At 37.6% G+C, this 27,670-nt stretch overlaps 1 protein-coding gene across 1 annotated transcript in view; it reads right to left on the bottom strand.

Annotated features, from left to right (window-relative positions):
• The window catches only part of XRCC4 (X-ray repair cross complementing 4), a 187,350-nt gene that overhangs the window by 73,338 nt on the left and 86,342 nt on the right, over window positions 1-27,670 (bottom strand). Inside the window, 2 exon segments of the mRNA XM_026866720.1 lie at window positions 25,918-26,006; window positions 26,640-26,819. Coding sequence (XP_026722521.1) covers window positions 25,918-26,006; window positions 26,640-26,819 — 269 coding nt within the window.

Raw genomic sequence — 27,670 nt, 5'->3', positions numbered from 1 at the left:
GACTGAAAAGATCTGTAAACAATAAAGCCTTTTAACTTTTAAAATTTATTTTTTATTTCTTTGGGTAAAGCGCTGGGTTGCCCTTGTGCTTCAATAGACTGTCTTCTGGAAGTGCACATAAAAGCTAGATGGTTTAGAAGAACATCATCTTCACACACATATTTTATTCGCTGAGAGCCCTGCAGGGATCATGAGGCTGCAGTGCTCTGCCTCGGTGTACTGAAGGTAGTCTTAAAAACAAGTGTGAGCTGCAGTCAGGCCATAACCTACCCACTGCCCTGAAGTTGCACCATAGTGCTTTGAAATAGCTGGAGCTTATGCCATGAAAATGATTTCTTTCCCCATTAAACTATTTTTGAGGAAATCAATACAACTCAAGGGAAGCCACAGGCTGCAATAACTCTGGAAAATGTGTGTCTTCATAATGACGGCATTTTATGGTGGATAAATTACTAATGTCCACCAATAACTTTATTGTGTGGTATCTTCTAAGCTGCCCTAAGATTTTTTCAATTATATTATAAATTCAATTTTTGGGATATAGATATTTCTACTTTAGGTCAAGCAAACACTTCAGGTGGAAAAACCTAATAAAAAACTATTTAAACAAGAGCTTTTCTTGTCCGTATTTCACTCTATATTAGTAAGGAAAAAAAAATAATGTTTAAACAAATACTACATTCAATCAGAAGCTATTTTGCTACTTATACTGTTTATATAGTCACATAAATATGTGTTCATCTGTTTTCTTTAAGAAACAAAAAGATTTCAAGCTTTAAAATAATTTAAAAGTGACACAAGCACTATGTCCCTTCATAAAGATATGCAATTTTAACCCTGGAACACAAACCAGCTACATTAAAACTGTCCTTACATGTGAATCTATGTAATTAATGATTAAATAGAGCCTAATCATTCAAAATGTCATCATCAAATGAAAAATGTTGAGAAAGCATTAAATGAGTAAAAAGGAGGGAGCATTTCCTGCAGTTTATACAGTGGAGCTGCATCACTAACAATAGCACTGGGGTGTCACTAACAACAGCATTGTCGAGGGTGGCTGCTTACTCAGAAAGTTGCTAACGTGCTTTTTACCTCCAGTTCCCCAATTTCAATTCTGACTATGGTGTTGTAACTAAAACTCACTGTTACTAGTGGCTGTTTTCTAGTTCATGTCAAATGACTTAATTTCATCCTGCTCCTCAGGAATATTTGTTTCTTGCCAATATTCACGACAGACTGAGGTACCTAAGCATGGATAAAATCTTCTGGAATCTATAAGCAGAAGTCTAAGAACTTTTTCTTCAACCTCACAATCTTCTGGCATCCCATACTACAAATAATTTTTTAAGGATCAGAGTTATTTAACACACAGGTTCTTGCACTGCATTCAGGGGGATACAGGATCTGTTCCTGATCCTACCACTGACCTTGATGAATATCTATGCTTTTGTTCCTTGTGTGTAAACCATGAGTAATGTTTACTTGACTTCATAAAATATCTTGACACTGAGGAATGAAAAGGATCACACAAGCCAGGTCCAAAGGATAGAGGCACCTCTGTAAACATAAGAGCAGCTCTAAGAGGCATTATTATTCCTTCAGTCACCAATTAAGTGCACGTGCTAGGGACTCTGGAGGGTGCAGAGGCCACAGGGGATAATCCTCTGTGGAGGAGACTGTGAGTCGTGGGGTGGGTAAGTATGAGGAAAGGGGCAGCTCTGTCAAGCAAGGCTCAGTCTCAAATGAGCTTGGGCTCTAACAGCCCAGGGAGACACTCTGATGGCCAGTATGATACTTCAGCACGTGCAAGTTTATGAAGTGTTATTATAGTGTTTTGATATTGATAGAAAACAGTTGAAAGAATAAAGTCCAATTAGTACAATGAAACAGTACTACTGACATGATCAAAGGTCATGTCAATATTATAGACTATGTAAGTAAGAAAATAAATTTAGACACTCATGGATCAAAACTGTGGGGGTTCTGTTTTCTTTTGGTGTTTGGTTTTTGGTGGGTTTTTTTACATTTTTATTTCAAGTAAACCATTTAAAGAGTAAACTACTACCCAAAGTATTCAATGTCTGTCTTGAATACTGATATGAAAAACTGAGAAATTAGACGTGACTCTAGGAGACATCCTCAGAAAAGTCCCTGCTTTGCTCCAGCATCCTCTGGGCTTCAATGACGGTTACCAAGAATTCTGGGTGAAGCCCGTAAGAGTTAGTAATGCCTTCTTTTCCACCTAATTCCCTTGTATCTTTCTGCCTTTAGCAAAATTTAAGAGAAACTGAGTGTACTGTGGTGACTGATAAAAGAAGGGCATTGTTCAGATAATGACTATACAAGGTCCTTGACAGAATTATAACAAAGTCCAAACCCCCTTCTTCTGAAAGATTGTTTCATGAGAAGCTTGTGCCCTCTTCCAATAACCTTGATACAGAAGGCATTTTAAAAATATTTATATTGTGTGGTTTGTATGTATATGCAGTTTTTCAAAATGTAATATGCTTTAGATCTTATATTTCTACTCTGTATTTTTTTATTTTGTATAACCAGTTGATACACTTCCAAATTCTGACATGCACTTTCTAATGTTTGCTGTGAAAAAAAGCAAGCTGAGCTGAGGTCTCAAATGTCTTTCGCTAGGAACAAAGTTCTATTTACACCATTAGCTTTCTGGACCCCTTTATTTCTATTTAAATTAATACAAAACCTCCACTAAATAAAAGACATACCATGAATACTATCTACAAATTGCTGTTAGCTACCTGCTTTTTTCATACACTTTCTAAAAGGCTTTTCATGCTGTGAATTTAAAGACAGCATTTAAGATGTCATTATGGCATGTCTTTATATACAGCTGCCATTAAGGTCTTTATAATGGATTCAGAAATGATGAACATAGAAGGTGCATGTGTCTCAGTCAGACATGACATTAACGTTTTTATGGCAGATGCTCTGGCACAATTTCAATCAACATCACAGGATAATTTTGCTGTGGAAAATGTACAGGTAATTTTGGTTACTCTAAGAGGTTCTGAGAATATATTTAAAGAAATTTAAAGATCTCAATAAGTACTTTGAGAGCAGCAATACATTAATATTTATTACAACATTTACTGAGCAATGAACATGAAATCTGATCATGTACAAGACATTAATATATGACGAAGAAAAAATTATCAATCAGCATGTCTCAATTAGAATCAAGAGGCTGGTTTAATCTATAACAACTTCTGTTTAGATACTTTTAAACACAGCGCAGTCTGTAAGACACATACATAGCAACATTTTCATTTTTACTCATCATTTATTATTCTTTGTGAATGGATCATAAAACTTACGATAGGAGTCAAGACCAGTGTTTACATTCTGACCTGGGCTGTTTTTCCTCATCAGGTCCCTGGAAATCTGCAGGGCTCTCCTGATGTGGCGAGGCTGTACACATGTGCAAAGTTCACCACTAACAGACCACAGCTGAAGATGTAGTTAGAAAGGAGCTCAACTTCAGAAGCTTTAACCTACATCATGAAACTATCTATGAAACACATTGACAAGCTGGAAGATACTCAAGGAAATTTTAAAGGGTAATGGCGAAGTTGAGTGGCAAAAGACTATGGCAAATAGCCTGGCCCCAAGTTAATCAGACAATAGAAATGAACAGCCAGGATGCAAGATGAAGTAATTGTGTGGTGTGATGGTAAGAGTCACAGCCAGGCTCGTTATACAGAACTGGTTTTGTTCCCCTGGGATCCACTAATTCTGGGATAGTCTTTCCATATGGCAAAAACTCCACTCCTCCGTAAGAAAAAACAGGATCACGCCCTGAGCTTTGCTAATGTTCCATGTATCCTTCCCCAGCCAATGTCCCTACGAGTCACCAGGGCAAAGAGGCATCATGAAAATTCTTTATTAAAATGGGAATGACAGCCTTTTGATTACACAGATCACCAAATCCACTTGATAACACAAAGCATGTTCAAGCCTAGGAAACATACTATTTTCTTCTCCTAAAGAGTCTTACTACTAAGCCTTTCTGACAATATTCAGAGTAGCCTTCTGCAATGTGCAGCAGCCTGAGAAATTACTTAAGGGTAGAACACAGCTTGGACTGGCAGAGCTTCATGCAGTTCCTCTACCCCTCCATCAACATGCAGCGATTCAAAGAAAAAAACAAACAAACAAAAAACCCACAGGGAAGTCTATATATAGGGATAATTTATTGTTGCTTAATATTTTATGCAAGCTCAAAATATCTATATGGAAGAAGAAAACACATTTCTGCATTTTGTAATTTCATTTCACTGGGAAATTCTTATGCACCTTTACTAGCAAAAATTCATTTGCATTATTAAGGCCTGTGGAGATTTTAACGCCTCCTGACATTCCTCCAGAACAACAGTCACTGTAATGGTAAGGTGGTTTAATTATAAAAAAATTATAATACAGTCTCCCTGTAACTAAAAAAAACTTAAAGAAAAATGGGATTTAAATATGTAGGATGTAAATACACACTCTCTTCCCCACCACAACACAGCTCAAGCCTAAACTACAGAAACAGGGGTTATCAGAATAGTACTCCAGAAGATCACTGAAGGATGGGGGGCAAACCCCTCCCCAACACCTTTTACACAGGGAAAACACACAAATATGTGTGCAGATTATGCAATGTAAGTGCAAAGAAACACATAGAGATTAATTATGCCTTCTATCTGCAAGAAAAAGTAACTTGATCATCTGCAAAGTAAAAGAGGTGGGGAAGAGGCAGCATGGCAGCACTGATCTTACGAGAGAATTGCAAAGGCATCCAAAAATGAATCCACCAAATGGCAATGGCAGATTAAAAACTTTTGCTTAACTAATGGTTCCAAAAACTGCTCCCACACTTTTAAAGAAATAGGAATAAATTATATATTCACTGCTTGAGGTTGAGAAAAAAAATCACTATGCTAGAACCAGCAGACAATTTAACAGACTGATTTAGACTCAAGAGTTTTTCCTTTGGCACCTTGGTGCAGGGAGAATATGAAGGAATGATCACTGTGATATAAACCACATACTAAATTCTAGTGAGGAAATACTATAAAACCACGATGTCTTCAAAGAAAGAATGTTAGTGGGTTATTTCCAGCAAAATTTGCTGAAGATGTTAGAAAGCATGAACAATTTTATGACATTTTCTGAAGAACCAAGAGGGGAAAAAAAAAAAAAAAGTGTTTCAGGCTACAAAGACTTATAGAATTAAGTTCACTGGCAGTAAAATAAGACTAAGGTCACAGAATAAGTCTGATGTGTGGGATGACAGAAAGCCATAACAAGGTTCTATAAGCAAAAAATATTGTATGAATTGATTTTTGACTCTTTCAACGAAAAAAAGAAATGTGCAACAGAGAATCCTGGCACCGTATTTTTTCACATTACAGGCTACATCTTAGAAGAACTCCAGTTATACTAAATAGTACTATATTTGACAGCTTGATGCTTAGAAATAATAATGTTGATATTCTTTAATGTTAGAATTTTTGCCTTTAACTAGTATTGTTGCTACCCACCATAATACTTGTCTAAAAAGATGTTTGAGAACCTGTAATTTTCTTTAATTGGAAAGGATTAATCATTACTATACTGATATAGCTGAAAAAAAAAAAATCACACAGAGTTCCAAATCAGACATTTAAAAATATGTTTTCTTTTCTTGTCTGCTCAAGTTTAAGCAGGGAAGTCTTCACAGTACTGTCCTCAATCCCACGGTCGCTGGTACTGACTTATTTTGCAGCATGCCTCCCAGGAAGACCAGCTCTGATTAGATTGCTTGTGGAGGAGAGTAAAAATGTCAGAATAAATTTCAGAAGCAGAGAAAGATACATCTAATCTTTGCCCATGTATACCCAGTTGTGCACAACTCCCTCTTTGTGGATCAACAGAAAACACATTAAAACATCCAGGATTGGGCACAATATACTAATGTGAATAACGGCTGTTAAGATGACTAACACTTTTATTACATACTCAGAATTGAACACTTTAGCCAGAAATGGAGCCAGAATAAACCAGAGCAGCCTCTCTGGAAGTTAATGGAACTATAATGAATTACACCAATTGAGAATTCAGTGTATTATTCTGGGATAGCTTGCTGGTGAAATAAACGAACAAAGTATACTAATTGCATGCTGTACATGAACACAACCATTTTAAATTGTATTTCCTGAAAAAGTAACTGAATAATATCACTACCTGAGAAACACCTGGAATCTTTCTTGACCATTTTTCATCTAGTAAAAGCTATACATAGTAATGTTGTACTTTTTCACTAAATAATACAAAAGGGCTTACAGTTGATTCCTCTTTTATTTCCTTACAAGCTCTGAATTAGGAAGGAAAAAAGCATCACCATGACTATTCTGTAAAGCATTCAGTTTTAATTCGTTAATACACCATACCTATATCCCAGAATACGAATATCCATTTGATACAAACTTTTCCAACCTTGGAAAAGTCAAACGGAGTTGTGTGGCCAGACCAGTTTGAGGATGACGTTCCCAGATGCTACAATGGGCTCCCAGTGCATGCAGCGAGCTGGTCCCTGGATTGCTGTTAGACTGCATGGCCGCATATCAAGGCAGCCATTTCAGAGACTCTTGTTTTGGTGGCATAAAAGGGGAAATGCTATGTACCTTCATGATTTACTCTCCAAAGTCTTTACTACAAAAATACATGTTCTTTTCTCTACAACTATTTTTACTAATAACAAGAACTGTGTTGATCTTGTTATCCAAGGATATCTAAGGAAAATAAAGCAACCCCCTCTTTACCAGAAACTCCATTCAGAATCATTCCTGCTATAAATCACTGCACGAGCTCAGTGGTTCAAAATGCTGCTTTCTCCCAGAGAGAGATTTTAAAGTTCTTCAGATCCATGTGCAACAAGGGGATGATTTATTCCGAGAGGCGGACACAATTTAAAGTGTCAGTGTGTTTCTGAATGGCAACAGCAGCAGCAGGGATCCAGCCTGAGTAATCGTGAGACATGGGCAGTTCAGCTGTGAGACACCAGACTGATGGAAGGAAGGGCTTGTTTCTTGTCTTGCCTTCTAGTTTCCTACCCCAGATAGAGGATACAGATATATAGCACAGGTCACGGTTAACACACTGCCACTAAGATAAAAGTCAAGACTGACTGAACTGGTGGCTACTGTTAACAAATGTGATTTCACTTCTCTTCTGTACTACAGTATTTTAGCAAGCCACAGTAAAGAGAAGAGGATGATGTGGTAAATAGCTTACACTCACCAAAAAGCAGTGCCCCTTCTTCCTGTCTGACATCCCATTTTGTAACAAAAAAAAAAACAAAACCAAAAAAAAAAAAAAACAGACTGATCTGTCCTTTGTTCCTACTACTCCTTGCTGCAGAAAGGTGGAGCAGCACAGAGTGGAAGAGACACAGTTCCTTCCTTCAAGCTTGTTAGACAGCTGCAAAATCCCTAACCTGTACCACAGATTTATTACCTTGTTTCCCACCAGAAGACAGAACCGTGGGTTTCCCCTTTGCCCTGCTAAGGCATGTCTCCCTGTGCCTACCCCTTTCCTTCCTGCCAAACAGACTTGCTGACAGTCTCCAGCCCAGGGGGACTTTACCAGAGAGCTCTTTTAATGGCAACATTGCACTGTTCATGCAGAGAAAATTCTCCTCAGTAGGCCAGAGACAACCCTACTAGGTCTGTATCTTTAGAAAACTATTTAATGTATTTTATCCATAAAATACAAACATCTCCTGAAAGTGCCTGCTTATCTGGATGCTCAGTACAGCTCTTCAATGTCTATGCCACTTCAATGAACAGAGGAACATTCACAGAGTTGGTGTTTCTCTGTACAAAAGTAACTTCAAGCCCCCAAACATCAGACAAATCTCAAGTAAGGGATATGCTGAGGGATGATATACTGCCTACAGCGGGATGACTGTATTTCTTCTATCCTTAGTCATCCTGTCTTCAGGGATAAGCAGGGAAGCAATAAATCAGCTCCTCAGCTCTCCAGAGCTTAATGACTGCTTCCTCAAAGGTCCAGCATGAGGTGGACAAGACCTTCCTCCTTTCAGGAGGCAGTGGGAATGATACTTTTTCCCAGAGCATGTAAAATTTTCCACTTATTATTTTCCTAAATTATCAAAATTTTTATTACACTTCAAATCTGATCAGGAAGTTCTCAGATATTTAAACAGCTGTTGGTGTTCACATGCTTAGAAAGATTTTTATTTTTTTTTCACTAGGCAGCTCCTGAACCAAGCGTTGTAACCGAATAAAGAATAACCATCAGTAAGCAGTTCAATACCCTAGAAAGCAATATAATTCACTCACACAAGCACATAAACGAAAGGCAAATCACATTTTGACCTTGCTGATGCCTTGTGAAAATGACTGACATCAATCTCGTGGTTCAAACAGTTTAAGGATAGCTTGAAAGCCCTCATAGCCCTTAAAAATTCTCCAGTGAGAATCTTCTAATCCCTACCCTGTTTCACAGGCAAGAGACTCCTGACATGATAGGACTCATGATAGAGATCTGATTTTACCCTTGGTCCGATGCAGTCAATGCCATCAAGCATACAATAATTGGGGTCAGCTCCCAGTGTAACAGCTAGCTGTGCAACACCTTTAATTTCTTTACCAAAAAAAATTAGTTTAGGTGCAGGCAGGTGGGAAATTGAAGATCACATTTCCATCATTTATGACACACATCCACCTCTGATCACAGGGAAAAGACAGATGTATACATGCTGCCAGTTCCAAAAATCTTTATCAAGTCCTTGGTGGCCAAAAGCACTTTTTACATCTCCCTAAAAGCTGTAAGCCTCAGCTGTTTTCTGGAAGTATAAACTAGAAAATTCCAGAAAGAAAACAGCGCTCTCTTCCCCACTCCTGCACACCCAGATAGGATATGTATTTTCTTCTGTATCTTCATGGGAACTTGTGCTTGTTTAATGATTTGTTAATATTCTCAGAGCTTACAAACACTTGGCAGAATACATCCTGAATTTCACTGGTTAATGATATGGTTTTAAACATGGGGGACACACACATAAAATACAACAAAGTAAAATAAAAATAGGGCACATCATATGAAAATGAAAGACAGCACAGTATAGTGACTGAAAATTCACTTAATCTAAAGGTCCATCTGCATTTCACATCTGTCAAAAATTCCCAAGTTTTTCATCTTCTCTGTAATTCAACATCAGAAGTAGAGCTGCTCTGTCACTGTGTGTCGGTTCAGCTTTCTACACAGGCTCAAAGCCTTAGCTATCAAACAGTCCAATATAAAAGCAACTATAGCTATATTTGTCAAAAATGGTTTGAATTCAACAGTCATAATTACCAAAAATTTAAGCAGATGTTTGTCTAATTCGCCATCACCCTGCCCCTGTCATTACATCAAGAGCCAAAGGCATTGAGTGAGCTCAGCTGTAAAGTCACTTCTGTTCATGTGACTCTCAAAAACTGACCATTCATACTTTTTTGTCCTTTCTCCTCTATTTACCCCCAAATCTTTTGTCTTTCTTACATGGAGGATACTCTCCAGTGCTGTTCCTCCATGCTCTGAGGTATGTGTTACATCTCCTCTGACCCCACAGCTGCACAGTTGCATTGCTTTGCAGTAAGCCAACTGGCCACTTCAGTAATATTCCTGAAAATCCACCACTTAGTTGTTACGTGCTACTCTGACACACGCAAGACAAGAGTCTTAACTGATATAAGTTGTAATAAATCACCGTTGCCATTTGAGCATCTGTCTCTAATGATTCAACCAGAGTCCTTAAGTTGATGGTTAAGTTAGGTGCTGTATCCCCAAGATAACTCACCTTAAAACAGCATAATTTTCTTTTAAGAAATAGGGCTAAGCTATTTCAGTAGGAGTTTTTAAAATCAAGGTGGGTGACAATATTTGAGCTGACCTTTTTGCTGAACAGAACCAAAATAAAATCAGATATAATTTACAAGCAGCTTCAACTGGAGAACAAGAATCAACATGTTTTTAATCTCCTGCATAAAGGCTCATTTCTCATGGAGCAGCCAACAAACAAGCAGCACTGTTCTGTAGAGACGTTTATTAAGCACACCTTGCTACACAGTTTAAAACAAGTGAGCACTGGGAATTGTGACTCAGACTTGCTGTTGTCAAGTGAGGAAATCATGGAAGTGAATCTTCAGGCAGTCTACAATCAGTCTCAGTTAAAGCAAACTGCAGTAAGTGACATACTTTCACCAAGGAAGAAGTAATGAACTGAATGCTCTTAAAGCTAATTTGAACCAAGGAGCAGTGTCTGAATAAGCTGTGCACAAGGATTCATCTTTGGGTACAGATGAAAGCTGATGCCAAGCAATTAATGTAAGTGATGTTTCACAGCAAACCGAGGCAGATGATTTTTGTCAAATGAAAGCCCTTATTACTAAGCTTCTTCTAGCACTAGGACTAAACATATAATGAACTGTTGTATGATGTGTTGCAATTACACACCATGAAAGGCAGCCAGGTAAAAACCATGGTGACTGGAAATCTTCACACAATTCTCTTCAGTGATTCTGAGGGATTTCTTAAAAACAAATTGGTCAAGAAAATTATTTACTGCCAAGTATCCTGTTCATATTGTACATCCATTATTTTCTTTCACATATCAGTACGGTGTTTCTGGAAATCCCAACATAAAATGCTGCAAACCTTTCACATTTAGAAAACAGGAGTCATTGGAAGCCAAGAACAAAGTATCTTAATTAAGAAAGGATATCCAGTGGTTCACAAAATGCAGCTGCCTTGGAAAAACAGCATTTCCTGAGGGGTTTTTTGAGGTTGCCTTTCCGGTACTCCCACTTTGATCACTCCTTACTGCACACAATCTAGCAGTTTGATTCTCTGTCATATAATGCTACATATGCTGTTTCAAATATGAAGGCATTCTCCTAGCATACACTGATCAATGATGCAAGAAGTGTCTCACTTCTCACAGACTGTTCTCAGTGTCCCAAGTCTCCTACCTTTTGCTGTGAGACATTACTTCCATGACTCCTGGGCAATGGGGCAACTTCAGAGAAGTGACTGAGTGTTTTTATAATGTGCTTTCTCTCTTTATCTCTTAAAAAGAGAGAGCAGTGAAAGTTTCACCTTCATCAAAATTCTGAAAGTCTTGTTTGATTTTAAGCATTGCATATAAAATATTTTGATGGGTTCAGCAGGAGTGATGAGCTACTACTGAAGCATATAGTTAATGATACTGTTCCTAAAACATCCCAAGTTTTATGTGTAACTTTAGAAGTTAATATTTGCTGAGGCATGGTGAAATAAACTACTTTCAAGTAGAGAACAGACAACAGCTTTATGATTTTGCATATTTTCTTTCAAATTAATGTCTTCAGCAAATTATCTGCATTGACAAAATATGGAAGTAGTAGAACAAAATTAATATAATCTTAAGCAATTGAGAGTGCCTGGAATGCCAACATTACCCTTATGCAAGAACTCCTGGAGGTTACAGACAGGTTAACCCCTTTGTTTCACATAGTGTTTCTCAACCCCTACTCCAAAGCCTTTCAATTGCCTGCCTCGTATGTTTCCCAGGAAAGGTCTTAAGGAAATTGCTGGCAATCAGATACTCATGACCTGACCCTTCTCTCCCAGGAACCTAAGTAATGAGTATCCTTGTGAGAATTCAACTCATGGCTATAGATTAAAGAACTATTTTTCCTGACTGAGACAACAACTCACAGTATGGCTGATCCCAAACAAGCACTGCTTTTGCCCTATTGGAGAGAGTTGCAGTTTGCCAGATCAGCAGATCAAAATCTAGGGACAGCACTGTATAAGCAGAAACAATAGTTTAGCCAGGTAAACAGACCTGGAAAATCCAGTCTCAGCTGCTGGAGCAGAGCTGAACTTAGCAGCCAAAGCACTGCTGAGAGGTGTTCTCCTACAGACTGAGTTTATTTCTCCATTTGAAATAAACAGATTCCTTACAGAGACAAAATGGAATTTACAGCCATAAATGGGTTAACTAAGGACAAGGTTGTAGGCAAAAGAAGGTATATGGTAAGAGGAGAACAAGGAAAATAAATGTGGTGGCAGGTATAGAAATTACACAAAATGCTCCTCTGATATGTACAAAGGTGATGGTGAATACAAAGAAGTACTTCTCTGTCAGAAGCATATATAACAGTGATTTGTGCAGTATCACAAGTTTAGTAATCTACAGACCTCATATCTGAGGAACAGAAGTTAAACCAACATAAAACGCTGGTGTTAAAGGCAGCTTTATCTTAAGTTCAGTCTCTCCTTACTTTCCCGCATTTTACATTTTTCCATCCAGTTCCTCCTCCCCATCTCACCTTTACTGTTCTCTTCACTCCAGGCCAAACTGTTTTCTGAAGATGGCCAAAACTGAACACAACAGCCTGCTCTGAAGAGCATAAGAAATTTGAGATTTTTGGTCTTGCTTGAATTGGTTGCATGCAATAAATTTCCAAGAAATTTACTGATTAATTAATGAATTAATGGAAAATACTTCGGTCATTCTAGAAACTTGAGATTATTAGCTATCATCACAGTTGCCAATAAGGCTTACTCACTTTTGTGCTAAGGAAGTTTAATGTTTTTACTAAATAAAAAATAAACTCTCCTCTGAAATGAAACAAAGTAATGCCCTGGCAGTAAAGTGGGATGTGGTTGAAATCGGCATAGTAAACTGATATTCTGCCATGGACATCAATATTGAAGATTAATTTGTTTCGGTTATGTTTTTCAAACTGTTGAGTCGGTTATTTGGTTAAGAGAGGCTAAGAAATACTGTTACGGTATGACACAATTTTTAATTTTTACTATATTCTTAATATATTCCAAAATACTGGTACATATAAACATATGCTAATGTAACCTTTTTGATTTTAATTATGGTAATTTTGGACACATTGTACACAGAGGGCTAAGACCTATATTTTAATCCACATTAAAAGAGAGAGCTAAAAATGGCCACCGTTTTCATTTATATTTAGAGATCCAAATGCATGCACTAATTTCTAGAACGATGGGTACTGAACAGCTCACTAAGCATCCAAATCTTGTTTGTATGAAAAGAGAGATGGTGTGTCTTTTTACATGCTGACAGAATTGGTAATGAGTTATAAATGAGCTATTAATGACATTTTTATAAGCTGAAAGGGAAAAAAAGGTTAGCAGTTTGACTACAGGGATACCTTCTTGGGAAAGCTGAATTTAAATTTAAATTTGTGAAGAATACAAAAGAAGGCCCAGTGATTTTAGTATGATGATTACTCCCAGGTGATCAAGATCACGCCTACTAAATGCTGTCTCACAGGAATATGAGAAAAGCTGCCACTAGGTAAAGGCTTGTGAAGTGAGGATGAAAAATGCATAAAGCACTGATCATGCTTTTATTTAAATCTACCCTTTTTAAAGAAAAGTTTGATATTTACTTTTAAGACAGGGGAGTCATATTCAGGATGCAGACCATACCATTCTACCTGAACACAACTTTCAGATAGAGATTTAGTCTAGCTACAGTAAAAATGATCCTCCTTTAGAACAGATAATGCAAAACACTATAGAGTGGGTTTTGCAACTGTCTTCCTATATATATGTAAAGCTCTGAAGCTCATGAATTGCCATTTTGCTCTTTACAGAGGGTTAACATTTGTCACGTTCTATGTGTTATATCAGAGTAAAAAAACCCAAAAACCACATCAATGAAATGAGGCATTTGTAAGCATGAGGAAATACAGTATCTGTTTCAGTTATGTTGGGTTCTAGTCTCCATCTAATTAAAAAAAAAAGAGTGGAAGATGGAGTTTACGATATTTTTGACTTGGCACTATATCTCTGGTTCCCTTTAAGTTATACATTAAGTCAAAAAATGTAGTAAGATGCTGCATACAGCTCCAGATTTGAAAATGTCTCTCCTTCATCAGGTCATGTGTGAGTAAGCTGTCTTTCAGAGTGTGTAACTTAACGTTTGATCTCCTTGAACACAGGCTTTGTAACTGATAGCTTCTTTATGAGATCATTTGGCCCGTTGTATGTGAAGGAGCATAAATCAACAAGCTCAGGTTAATCTTTAAAAACAAGCAGAATATAGCAAAGCTCTGTAAAAACTGGAGTAATAATTACAGATGTCATTTGCCTGTTGTCTCTGAATTATTTTAAAGCCACATTTTCCCTTCTAAGTTTTACAAATGCCCACATGAAACGTGTATGTGATAGATGTACTGTTAATGCAGATTGAGGAAAAGAGTCCTCTTTGTAGAGCCTTTCATTGTAAAGATGAACTTCTCAGCTTTCCACTTTTTTTCAACAGAAAAACATGCTTTCCAAGAAATCTAACATCATGACAAATTATTTCTGTGGAATTTGTGTAACAGTTAGAGATATCACATAAGTTTTCTATTAAATAAAGCAATTTTTTTCTAATACAATTTTATCAACTCTCAACAACTTCTAGATTGATACATGTGCTATTTTGAGAATAAAAGCTAAAGGAAGAATAGGAAAGTGATTTTATGACAATGCGTATTCTTGAGATGGACAAAAATAACAAGAATAACCAGTAAAATAAGCAGGATAGAAGAGGACAGAAAGAGGGAGGAATTAACTAAAAAAACAAAACCCAAACACAGAATGTTTAGGGAATTAATACATTCATGACTTTTAGCTCACAGAGAAAAGGGATTTCCTTCTTAATCAAAGGCTTTTCAAAGGATTAAAAGAAGGCAAAATTATTCTCTATGCTTATTTTATATAGTATGAAGACTTTGGCACTATTTTAGATGTAAAGTAGGTTTCCAATCAAGTATTCATTAGGTTTGAAGAAACAAAACAAGGCTGCAGGAAGAAAACCCAAACAGGGAAACCAAGGCTTAAATCTAGTGAAGACTACCAGACTCAGTGTGAAGTTTAGTTAAGAATATTTCACGTTAAACACAAGGATGCATACTTTAACCTGGAAAAGTAATAAATCAAGGTAACAACCACAGGTTATAGTGCAATCTTCAGCAACCCAGCTTTTAATCAAGATAGGCTGTTTGCTTGAATGAGACATTGTAATACAGTTGGGAAGTAATTAAGATAATTATTACAGTGACTGTTTTACAGGTGGCCAGAGTAAATGCCCTTCCAGCATTCTGTCAGAGAGAAAGCAACATTCAAAATTCAGAAGTGGAAGCTTGTTACCATGAAAAAAAAATAAAAATCAGTGTGGGTAAACAGCAGTGGAAACTTTTGATTATGTGACTCGCTACCAGCCATAACAAAACACACATGAAACATGAAGTTTAAAATGACAACCTACAAGATACTAAAGTGAGAAGGGCCGTTCTAATATGTGCAACAGCCAGACGTTTCAAGTCACGGCAGCAAACCTAGGTTGAAAGTGCTGCTCACTGAACACAAGGCTCCCTGGTCTGCAAGAAACTGCAGTATCCAGGCTTTTGTTGGTTGCCACTGATAGGCGGCCTATTCAATAGCTGAAGATAAGGGCTTTTATCCTAATGTTCAGGATTATAGAAACTTCCTATCAGTATCCCTGCAGGAACCATTTTTCTCAAGAACCAATACTTCTCTTTGATGAAAGGATACTTCTCCAAGAGCTGATACCACTAAACCCAAGATCAACTTCTAAAGTACATCCATATCTCCAAGAGGGAAGGGAATATACAAATGCATTGTTATTTGCATGTGAATTGTTTTATTTGTTTTCATGAAGTATACTTAAATATTTGTGATGCCTTTTCTTCCTCTCCCAATGACATGTCTATATAAAACCATCCAGACACCAAAACACATATGTGGCTCTGTAAACATTCACAAGAAGAAAACGGTGTGAACCAAAAACAAAATAAAAAATTAGTGTTAAATTAGACCTCATTATTATTTACACTAAAAGCAGTTAAACCATAACACTCATGATAAAGTAAAACATCCTTTACAAAAAAAAAAAAAAAAAAGAGAAAAAAGAATCTGTCTCAGTTTTACCTTTCCAAAATAACTGCAGGAAGATGAAACCTCTGACTGTACCTTTTGGTGAACGAATTTATGACCTGCAACTCAAAGAATTGTTTGGAGAAGGCATGTGACATGAAGTTCATATTGAAACTGTGTGCTAGAGCAGTTTCATTGATGGGTTTGCACGGGTGAAAATAAAGCACTGTTGTCACTGGACACTTCATTTGGTAATTTCTGTGGTCCTTAGTAAATGTATTGAAGCATGTTTTGATATAAGAATAATTATTGCTAGTTCTTTTAATTAGTACAGATGCAAAAAGGACCATTACGCTGGATACTAAACAAATACACAACAGAGTCTGTGACTTAAAAGCAGAAGAACAAACAAAAGTGTTAGAATGGGGATTACCCCAGGCAGGTTATTGATGACTGGAAGAAGTTTCCTATTTACCTGATAAGCAGCTGTTCTTTAACTATTTATTGAAGGAGGATAAAACAGAGCAGGGCTGTGCGTGGCACCTCTCCAGCACCACTAATTCTATAGTTTCACAACTGATGAATTACATTCTCAACCAATGGATGTTGAAATAGGTCTTCTGTAGTTCATGAAGAAAACAAAAGAAAGGGTCCCACTGAATTAGTGCTGTCTTGTAGATGGTACAAAGAAGGATTTTGCAAAGGAAACAAGTATCAGAATGTGAATTCTCAGTGCAAAAGTGCCTCGACTCAGAATTTATGTCCAGATCTGCTCTAATTACAGCCTGTCAGGTACATGTCAAATTCGTGTGAAATATGAGCAAAAACAGAAGGAGGCTCTACATTTCCTTCATGTGTCCCACAGGAACATGTTGGTACTCCACATAAATACAATGAGGATTTGTTATCTCTGCCTAATGCTGCTTAATATTTTCAGCCTCTCAAGCCATAGCAAAATACAATATTTTGAAGAGACGTAGAAGGAACATTACAACTTCAGCAAGCCGGGTAGAAACATAGATAGTTGGCTTCCTTGGGGGGAAAACCTGTTTATTAATGGAAGAAGATAAAATGTAAAATGATATTCCTTCCTTAACAGACTTCATTTTTTTATGACTAGAACTTTTTGTTACATGTTCCTCTTTGCATGGATATATTGAACTCAAAGCAGAAATACGAAATAACTCCACCTCTGTCCGAATCATACATTGCTGAACCGATTAAACGTTAGCTTTGCTTTTAAGTGGAGGGAAAAAAGCCAACAGTATTCAGGGAAGTGTATTAAACTTGGAATTTCCAGCTTGGACTAGAAATGATTCTAAAATCACAGTCTTACAATTTAAATTAGATCTCATAAAGGCTATTAATTTGACGATTTAAGCACACCTTTAATTACACTTCAAAAAATTTTACAGCTCACCAAGGAAGTAGGGTTTGTTCATATGTAATATTTAGTAATATGTGGATAATACAAAAACATTTTAAAATTTTATATTAGTCAATGCTGTCGCACCTAACCTGCAGCGTGGTCATCAGGTACTCTACTTTTTTGATCAATCACCAAATTTAGTAATCTGCAACAGTCTTACCAAAGCATCAACCAATTACAATTATATCACCATTATTATATCACTTCACTGAATAAATAATGACTCACTGAGAGGCAACCGCATTCAGCTACATCCCTTTATATACTGAAGCACATACAATAGGAAGGTGTATGCAGAGTTATAAGCACTTTTGATAATTTTCATAGTAATATTTCAAAGTAATGCTTTATTAATCCTCCTTAGTGCAATATTCATAACAACATTTTTGAAGGGACATGAAACATATTGATACGTGTGCTGTAAATGCATTTTGACCATGGCATCTGGTATAACACAGAGGAAAAGCAGTTTGGCAACTGCAAATATTTTACAGGCATAAAACTATCAATTTACAGAAAAAAAAAAAAAAAAGATCAATATCAACTTTCAGAAAACAGGTATCTACAGCTTTAAAGGAAAGAGAAATGAGATTATTCCTTGGGATGAACCCTTTCCAATTATAGCTTGACAAAAAATTAAAATAATAATTTAAGCCTGAAGTCAATTAAAATGGCCAAGTACTAAAACTCCTAAAATAGGCTTTAAAAAAAAAAAGCCCTCACAGATGGAACTTTAACTGCACAGCACAGTCGGGTGCTGTTATAATAGGCTTTTTTTTTTAAATAATTTTGATCAAAGCTTATTAACCAGCAGCATCAAGCCATCGGTGGTTTGAACTACACATGAGAACTAATTAAATTTAAAGGACCATAGCCTTCTTGAAGGCACAACATGTAATCCCCAAGGCAGGAACTTGAATGAAAGGGATGAGAACATTTGCATAGTAAACCAGTAGAAAATGGCAAGGTGCTTGATCTTATTTATTTTGGGCATTATAACAAGTTTATTGGGACCAATTTTCAATCTGTCCTCATCATCAAACATATAGAGGAGTATGAGCATTGAAAGTCTGAAAATTCACTTAATATGGAATATTTCCATACATGTGGCAAGAAACACATTTCATTTAATCCAACAGGCCAGATCATGAAATCCTTTCTTACCCCAAGGAACTGTAATTTCCACCAATTTCAATGTGAAATATGACTAAGGAATTCACGGCAAGAGAAAATACAACAGACAAAGGAAGCTGACTGTAAATTGTTGCCCAGTCCCCTTGTTTTGTCTACAGGCAGCCACATATAATAGCATTATAACTGAAAATAACAATAATAAATTATAAAATAATTTCTTCCATTGCTTATCTCCCACCAGCTATATTATCCTTTATATCTACTATAGATTTTGGTACATAACATCCTTCCCTGCAGTTTTGTCATATACCTGGGAAGAGGAATAACCATCTATTCTCTGGTCATCTTCCAAACACTGTGAAGAGGTAAACTATTACCCTTCATCTACCTTTCAAGGTCCTGGGAAGGAAGCAAAAAGGGTGAAGGTTTATCCAATCCTTACTCCCATTTTAAAAGCTTCCTGATAAATGGACCACTGAAGTATTTTTCAGTTAACAGAAGGGTTTCATTTGTATGACAAAGACATGATTGCTAATCATGACACCAAATGATGTTTTCTTAGTCTGATAATCTTACTGTCATTTTAGGTCCCCTAGGAGAAAGGACTCAGTAGCTGAAGTAAGTAATAACAGTAAAATTTAGCAATGAGGAATCAGAACAGCTGGGTTGCATTTTGAATTGTCCTTAATAAGAATAAGGGTTTCTGCATTCTAAAATGAGAGAGACTCTTGCATCAGTGTGGCGGCATCATGCTCAGTCACCAAGTCACTCCTTTGGGCTAAGAGAAAAACAGACTGGCAATTTTCAGCTTTTTTTTTAAAGAAAAAACCCCAAACAGGTCCTTGTGTCAACAGAAGATGCAAAGAACAACTGCCTTGTTCCAATCAACATCTCTCTGTAATCTTTCCAAGACCGCTTCAGGTGCGTTTCATCTGTGCATGTATATTGTTCTTTCTACTGTCACAGGACTTAGTGGTTCCAACCAAAAACGGTGACCCTATAAAAATTAGGCACCAGTCATGCTAAAGAAAGTATCAGACTTTAGATTAAAGAGTTGAAGTGCAAGACTAGTTGCAACACGTGAGGGAGGAGTGAACCAACAAGATAGCATCTCAGCAGTCTCAAGTGTGAGGCACCCACAACGTTGCTGGAACTTTTGTGAATCACCAGTAGTAAAAGCTGGTTTTGGTGGCTCAGCCATAATTTTAGCAACCCTGGAGTAAAAAGGAGGATTTTCCCTAATCTCCCTCCTTTATTGGATGCAGAGGGAAACATGGTAACTAAGGATGAGGAAAAGGCTGAGGTGTTCAACACGTACTCTGCCTCAGTCTTTAGCAGAGGAACTGGCTGTTCCCTGGACACCCAGCCTCAGGAGCTGGGAGATGGGGAGAGGAAGCAGACTGAGGCCAGCACAGTTGAAGAGGAGCTGGTCAGAGACCTGCTGCACCACTGGGATGCACACACGTCTGTGGGACTGGATGGGTTACCCCAAGGGTGCTGAGGGAGCTGGCAGAGGTGCTGGCCAAGCCTCTGTCCATGATTTATCTGAAATCATGGCTCACTGGGGAGGTCCCGTTGGACTGGAGGGTGGCAAATGTGACACCCATCTACAAGAGAGGAAGGAAGGACAATCCAGGAAACTATAGACCTGTCAGTCTGCCCTCGGTGCCAGGGAAGGTGATGGAGCAGGTCATCCTGGGTGCCATTAAAAGTCATCTAATGGACAACCAGGGGATCAGGCCCAGTCAGCGTGGGGTTATGAAAGGCAGGTCCTGCCTGACAAACCTATCTCCTTCTATGACAAGATGACCCTTCTACTGGACAGAGAAAAGCTGTAGATATTGTCTACCTGGATTTTCAAAAAGCATTCAACACAGTTCCCCATAGAATTCTCAAAGAAAAACTGTCTGCCCTTGGCCTGGATGAGCGAATGATCTGCTGGGTCAAGCACTGGCTGGATGGACAGTCCCAGGGAGTGGTGGTCAGTGGAGCTAAATCCAGATGGCAGCCAGTCACAAGTGCTGTTCCTCAGGGTTCAGTGTTGGGACCATTGCTGTTCAACATCTTTATTGGTGATCTTGATAAGGACATAGAGTGTGGCATCAGTGAATTCACAGCTGAAGACAGCTGAACATGAGCTGGCAATGTGCCTGGGTGTCCAAGAAAGCCAACAGCATCCTGGCTTGGATGAAGCCACACTTAGAAATAGTGTGACCAGCAGAAGTAGGGAGGTGACAGTCCCCCTGTGCTCTGCACTGGTGAGGCCGCACCTGGAGGGTTGTGTCCAGGTTTGGGCACCTCAATAGGAGAGAGATATCAAGGTGATGGAGCGAGTTCAGAGGAGGGTAACAAAGCTGGTGAAGGGCCCAGAGAACAGATCCTATGAGGAATGACGGAAGGAGTGGGACTGTTCAGTTTGAGGAGGAGAAGGCTGAGGGGAGACCGCATCACTCTCTACAGCTACCTGAAAGGACATTGTAGAGAGTTTGGTGCTGGTGATTAGTGACAGAGCAAGAGAAAATGGCTTTAAACTCCAACAGGGGAGGTTTAGACTGGACATTAGGAACAAATTTTTCACAGAAAGAATGGTCAGACAGTGGAATGGGCTGCCCAGGGAGGGGGTGGAGTCACCATCCCTGGATGTGTTTAAGGGTCGTTTAGATGAGATGCTGGGGGACATGGTGTAGGGGAGAAATTTGTAGAGTAGGGCTGATGGTTGGACTCGATGATCCCAAGGGTCTTTTCCAACCTGAATGATTCTATGATTCTATTTGATAAAACAAGTAAGAACAAAACCCAAAACCAATGTCCCCCTGCTACCAAGAAACTGTCATACCTCCCCATTCATGAAGAGCTGCTTAACAGTAGGAGGATTTCCTTCCTGTCCTTCTTCCAGAGGAGAAACTCTTTCAAACAGCTCACAGGCATTTATAAGGACCTGGCACATCATATATAGCTGCTGCTCAATAATTTACTAAACTGCAGTGAAAGTGGGAGTTGTGTGACTTTTTCAATCTCACATTCATAATCCTAACCAATATGTCAAATTTCCCCCATGCTCATGGCATGATGGGCAAAGCTATTGTATAGAAGGACAAACTGTACTACTTGTAAAAATTGTACTATTTCTAAAAACTGTACTTCTCATATACATCAGTTGTTTTCATGAACGCTTTACACTAGTAGATATTAGTACGTACTAATTAAATTTTAATTTGTTCTTTTACAATACAAAGCATTAATTACATCAGTGTGTAGAGACAAAAACTACCACGTTTCAGTCGATTTTGGCTTCAAGCTATAAAGTAGAAATTGCTGTCAAAAAGGAAACCATAAATTTTATCTACAAATGCTACTTTAAGTGCCAAAGAACTAAATTTTTAGGTAAACTTTTAGGCTACAGCTTAACTGCTGTTGTAGGGAAAAAGCCTCTACACAAATCTGAAGCTGAACAAATAAATGTAACTGCCTGCTGTTCAGAGACTGAAAATCTACCTGATACCCTTTCTAAGTATTTATGCATGAGTAAACTCATTTTTGCAGAAGACATAGAAATGGTTTTATTCTGCAATTCATCTGCTGTTACAGAGGAAAAGCTGTCACAGTAACAGCCATTTGCAACGCCCAACATACACAGGTTGTGTACTTCATTTAAGTTCATGCTTATATGAACAAGAGCTTGTCTTTTTATTAAAATCATGCTATCATGGTTTCAACAGTGGCAGTGATGGACAGAACCCATCATAACCCATTCCAAACTGTTCCAACAGGTAATTATCCTGTCAGCAATCATGTCCCACTTTTGTCTTTGCCTAATGTTGAGTTGCAGTTATTCAAGTTCATTAAACACCTATATGCTGGATGGAAGGACTATCCACCATCACATCATTTTGCAATGTAGTTTCTTTTAGACCATGAAAACAATGATCGTTTAAAATCCTTCTCAGCATTTCATTTAAATAATTTGCTAATCCTTCCATTGTTACCATAATTTTGTCACCCCTAACTTGCTATCATTTTTCTCCAAATCTTTAACACAGAATTTAACACAGCACTGTATCAAGGGGCCAAATCATATACATCCCTTTTGCCATAACATTGAAAATCTGCTTATTTATTTACACATTCATTTCTTTTAAGAAAGTCATTAGTGCTTCAGAGAATTTTTTCTCTGCTTATCTTCCAAAATATCCTTACAGTAGGACCAGTGGTTCTCTATCAGGTAAGTCAGGAGTTAAGTCAGAGACCAACTGAACTAACATAGGCTAAGACGGAGCCTGTTTCCTGCAAGGCCAGGCAGAACAGTTCCACTGTGACAGAGTGGGTGCAATATGGAACAGAGTCCAAAAGTTGTCCAAGTAGCTCTTGGCTTTGCTAGACAGGTCCATGTGGGGAAGATGATGGCAACCCCTGGAGGTACCCAGCTTTATGTGGCAGGAGACAGACAAAGTAAAGCTTGTGACATTGCTGGTTTTCTCAAGTGAAGCGTAGCTGTCAAAGGACTGGAAATCATGGTATTATACTATGTTAGAATGCATACATTTTGTTTATAGTTGATTATCACAAAATGCAAACTGGTTTATATACATTATATACATGTCCACTTCCACACTCCTCAGATACAAGGATTGACAACTTTCCATTTATATTTTGAGACAGACATATTACCTCATTTGAGAATCTGTTTATCATGTGTTGTGTTAATTTCCACATTTCAATTTCTTGATTAAAATGTGGTGCTGCAGCGTGATATCTTACGGAAGTCAGTCTATTACTTTACTAATTTTACCTTCATCAGCCAGCTGGTAATCTCATCACAGAAGACAAGTACCTAGTTTTCAACCTCTGGTTTCTGCACCTTTACAAAAACCAGAATTAACCATTCTTTTTCCTTTTCTTAATATTTTTCTTCACTGAGTCCTGTTCCAATATTTGCATCAGATCGACAGCAGACTGATACACCCATAACCAAATGTGACATTTAATTTACTTTTTCTTTTGGCAAATATTAGCAGCTTTTTTCCAAATACAATGGGATGCCCTCAGTGCCCCAAAAATTCTAAGAAACACTCCCCCACAATTATTGATAGCCAAGAAAATTTGACAGGCAGCTTTTTAAACTCTGCATGTCAACATACCCTGGCTGACTAATTTAAAATGCCTACATTTCACAGCTGCTGTTTCATGTCCACCCTAGTTGCTAGAATGGAAGTACATTATAATACAATGACATCTAGTTTTCCCCCCTAAACACAGACCAAAAGCACTAAACACGGCTGTCTTTTGAATTACTACTGATTTTTTTATAACTGCACAATAACAGCTGCATATATATTCCCAACTGACTTTAAGACTGGTCGTTGGCCTTCTACCTCATGGGCTGAGATTGCCTGCATTTATAATGTGTGGCTTTCTTCACCCATCTCCTGCAGTTCCAACTTTTCTTTTATGACAACCAGCAAGAGCTTCTCACGTTTTAAGTTTTGGACATGCACACATACAAATGCATCTGCCTTCACTTTCTTTCAAAGCAATTTTAAATTATCATCTTCTCTCTTGATTGTGGCTTTCACCAATATCTACTAAAACATTCTCAAAAATCCTTCCATTCTTATTAACTCCTGCAACCAACACAATGACATTCCAAATCCAAAAGGAAAAGAAATGTAAAGTTGGACTAAGAGATAGGAAAACTACAGATAAGCAGAAGAAAACCAAACATCATCTGTATTACCTTTTACGCCTTACAGTCCTTGATGCTCGGTGTAGCTATGAGTTTCATTATCCTCTCATACCACTCACCTCTGAATCACTGTCTTCAGAGACAGTCTGCTTCAGACCTCTTTTTGCATGTGAAAATTCTAGACCACACTAAGATATTCAGCTCCTAATTGTGTTTTTTCTGTTGTTCATGGAAAGAGAAAGGTCTGCACACAGGAAGAGTATCAATTCATTCAAGTGATAGTCATTGTGCAGGTTCAAGAATGCCATTACCTTGAAAAATTAGAGTGTGTTACACAAAGAATAAAGTTTATAGTCTTCATATTATGTGCAGATTTGCACTTGAAAGCACTGTCTAGTCATGATTAAAATCCTGAGCATTGTATTCCTCAAAGGCAACACAAGGCACATTTTTGTTTACAACTCAAATAAAAATACAGTTGCTATTTTTTTCCTATAACATTGATCAGTCCAGTCCCTCATGATTGCCAGAGTAGAGCAGTGGGGGGTTGTTTTCATTTTTGAATACATATGTCTGTCTCAGAACTCACACTGAGCTAATTAAGTCCTACTGATGCTAGCAAAAGAAACAACACTTTCCACTTCCCTTTCCTTTTTACTTAAAGTATTTCTCCCTACGTTATCTGAACTGACCAAATACTACTTGAAAGCAAATATTTCTGAATAGTGTAGTACTATACGAAAGAATTTATTTCCATAATTGCAACTTTATACATTTATCTGAAGCTCTTCCTACTTTATATTATATTAGAAACCCCTCAGAAAACAGGTTGATATGAATTACAAAGCTGAATGCCACTGGTATCAGGGTCTGGAACACTTCTGGTTCCCAGTATGCACAGTAAACAGTTGTAATAAGTTGTCATCTTGGTTACTCTTACCTATGGTGGAAATACAAAGTTCCAGTGAGAGAACCCCAGCAAACTTTGCAGATCTGAAGACAAGTTTATAATAGCTATATGGCAAGCGCCAATGAAGTTCTAAAACGCTGTTAGCATTTGTTCTGCATATTCCTACTAGTCAGCCAAAATATGCTGAAATTTCTATGGCTCGCTGTTAAATATCTTGTATTGTAGCATGGGCACTTGCTGTACCCCGTAAGTCTCTAGTCCTGGAAAAACTAGTCAAGTTTCATGAACACTTTCATGAGGCCAAAAATTCACTGACAAATTAAAATTAATTCTGCTATAAATACATTTTTATTCCATTTGTGCACGTGGGTCTTTTTATAGCCATTACACGTCCTTTCTTTCCCTTTTTAAACACTGCTGAAACTGTCAGGAACTACATTTTACATTTTAGCAATCATTGCATACACATCATGATTCCTAGAATTTAAAATGGAATTGTTGAGGGTTCAGATACTGTTAGACTGTCATTAGTTCTGCAAAGTATGTAATTTGTCATTTTGGAAGAAATGACAGTACCATCGCTTGTGCAACATGCTTTTAAACTTCCCCTCTCTAACTCAAAAATGGCAGTATTATATCTGCTTCAAGAGAGACACTTCTAATGCTTGCAGGTTGGCTTGTCATAGAGCAATTTGGCAGGTACTATTCTGTCTTCATTAAGGATTATTCACATAAAGTGATTGGCCTGTCCGTGATATTCCCTAAAGACAATACATTCTGTCTTACCTGATTGTAATGAGGCCTGTGTTAAATTTTCACTTTCCTCATCAGTGCTGCCATCATAGTCATTTTCTCTCACTGTAGCCGTCTGAGTGGTAAAAAAAAAAAAAAAAAAAAAAAAGGAAAAGCAAATACATCAAATACATCTTTTCCATATATTATTCCTTCAAAGAATTTATAATTATTTCTGCACTGTCTTAGAGGCAGTGTAAACTGATACAAGCCAACATAAATTCCCCATGCAGAACAACTTAGCACATTCATAGACAAGAACAGACAATAAAAGGTCAGCTAATGTATAAAAAAGCAGGATAAAAATGGCAAACAAATTAAGGTGTGTTGTAGTATTAGAATGATTCCTTTTTATTTCAAAATTATCTAGAGAAAAGTACATAAAAACATTTAGATTTTGATATTTTTGTTTTCCAAAGGACTAAAGGAATCAAATAATACAGAAAGAATGCATGTGAAAGTAACACCTATGGAAATGCCAGAATCATACTTTGATTGAAGGATCAACTGCAATCTAACAGAAAAAAAAAGAGGACAGATTCTAGCTGCATCCAAAGGAATGTGGTGCTATATTCAATGACGTCACAAAGAATCCTCTGCTTTCATGACTAACAGTATTGTTCTGGATAACCAAGCACTTAGCCAGGAAGAACTGTCACTCACTGATAGAGCCAAAAAAATGGAAACTAAACTAAAACATGCATCAGGTATGATATCAAGTAACTCTGGAAAATTAAAAATACCTTGTGCATGTGGCATCTGCTACTGATTCTTTAGCTTCGTTCAGTAACTTCTGTAAGTTTCTTATCTTGGCCTTCTTTTCATTCAGCACCAAAATAAACCGGTTATAAAGATCCACCTCTAGTTCTTCTTTAGCTTCCACACATTTTTCCAGCCTACAATGTAAAATTAAATGTTACACTATTTCTTTCTAAAAAAAAAATCTGTGTTTCCTGGAAGAAAATTCTGTAGTGAGGCCAGTGTTCCTATTGCAGGAATCCCCATACCAAACCACATATGACTAGTGAAGCATCTCGTGTCTGAAACAGGACAGAAGAAGCCTTTTTTTCACAGAAAAGTGCAATGAACTTTGCTACTAAAAAGGAAAACTTTCCAAGGGGAAAATTTTCTCTTTGTCCTTTTTTTTGATAGGCTCTTGAAAACATGTATCTATGACAATTAAAATTTAAATAGGCAAGATTTCTTTAGTTTTAATGCTGAATTCACCATAGTGGGCAGGACTCACACATCGAGATTACAAATAGGTATGATTAAGCTTGATAGGTCCCAAATCTGGACCCTACACGATGACTTCAATGTCATACATGATGTTCAAATATATTTGAACAGAAAAAAAAAAGAAACAAGAAATAGGCGATACCACTCCAACACAGGCTGATGTGACTATCAAATACTTTGGGCGACCAGGACAGCTCCAGAACCTTTTCCTGGCCAGGACTCCCCTTGCAGGTTCTGTTCTGGTGAGCTGGCAAGGTACAAAAGCTAGTTCCTGGCAACACACAAGAGGACACTGCAGCAACACCTGACGGCAACTGTAATCTCTTACAGGCATTCAGACATACAATGCTAATAACTCCAGTGCCATGGACTCCATTTCAAATTACACAGACACAGGGCTGAGATCTTGGTACACTCACAGCCACCACTGAGCAGATTTTTTTTTTTTCCCCTCCCCCCTGAAGTAATCACATTTACTTGGTAGAGGACAAAACACTATATATATATA

This window comes from Athene cunicularia (genome assembly GCF_003259725.1).
Source record: "Athene cunicularia isolate RWA chromosome Z unlocalized genomic scaffold, athCun1 chrZ_part3, whole genome shotgun sequence".
In the NCBI taxonomy this organism is placed as follows: Eukaryota; Metazoa; Chordata; class Aves; order Strigiformes; family Strigidae; genus Athene; species Athene cunicularia.
The sequence above is the reverse complement of the archived record's forward strand: the minus strand, read 5'-3'. Positions and strand labels throughout refer to the sequence as shown.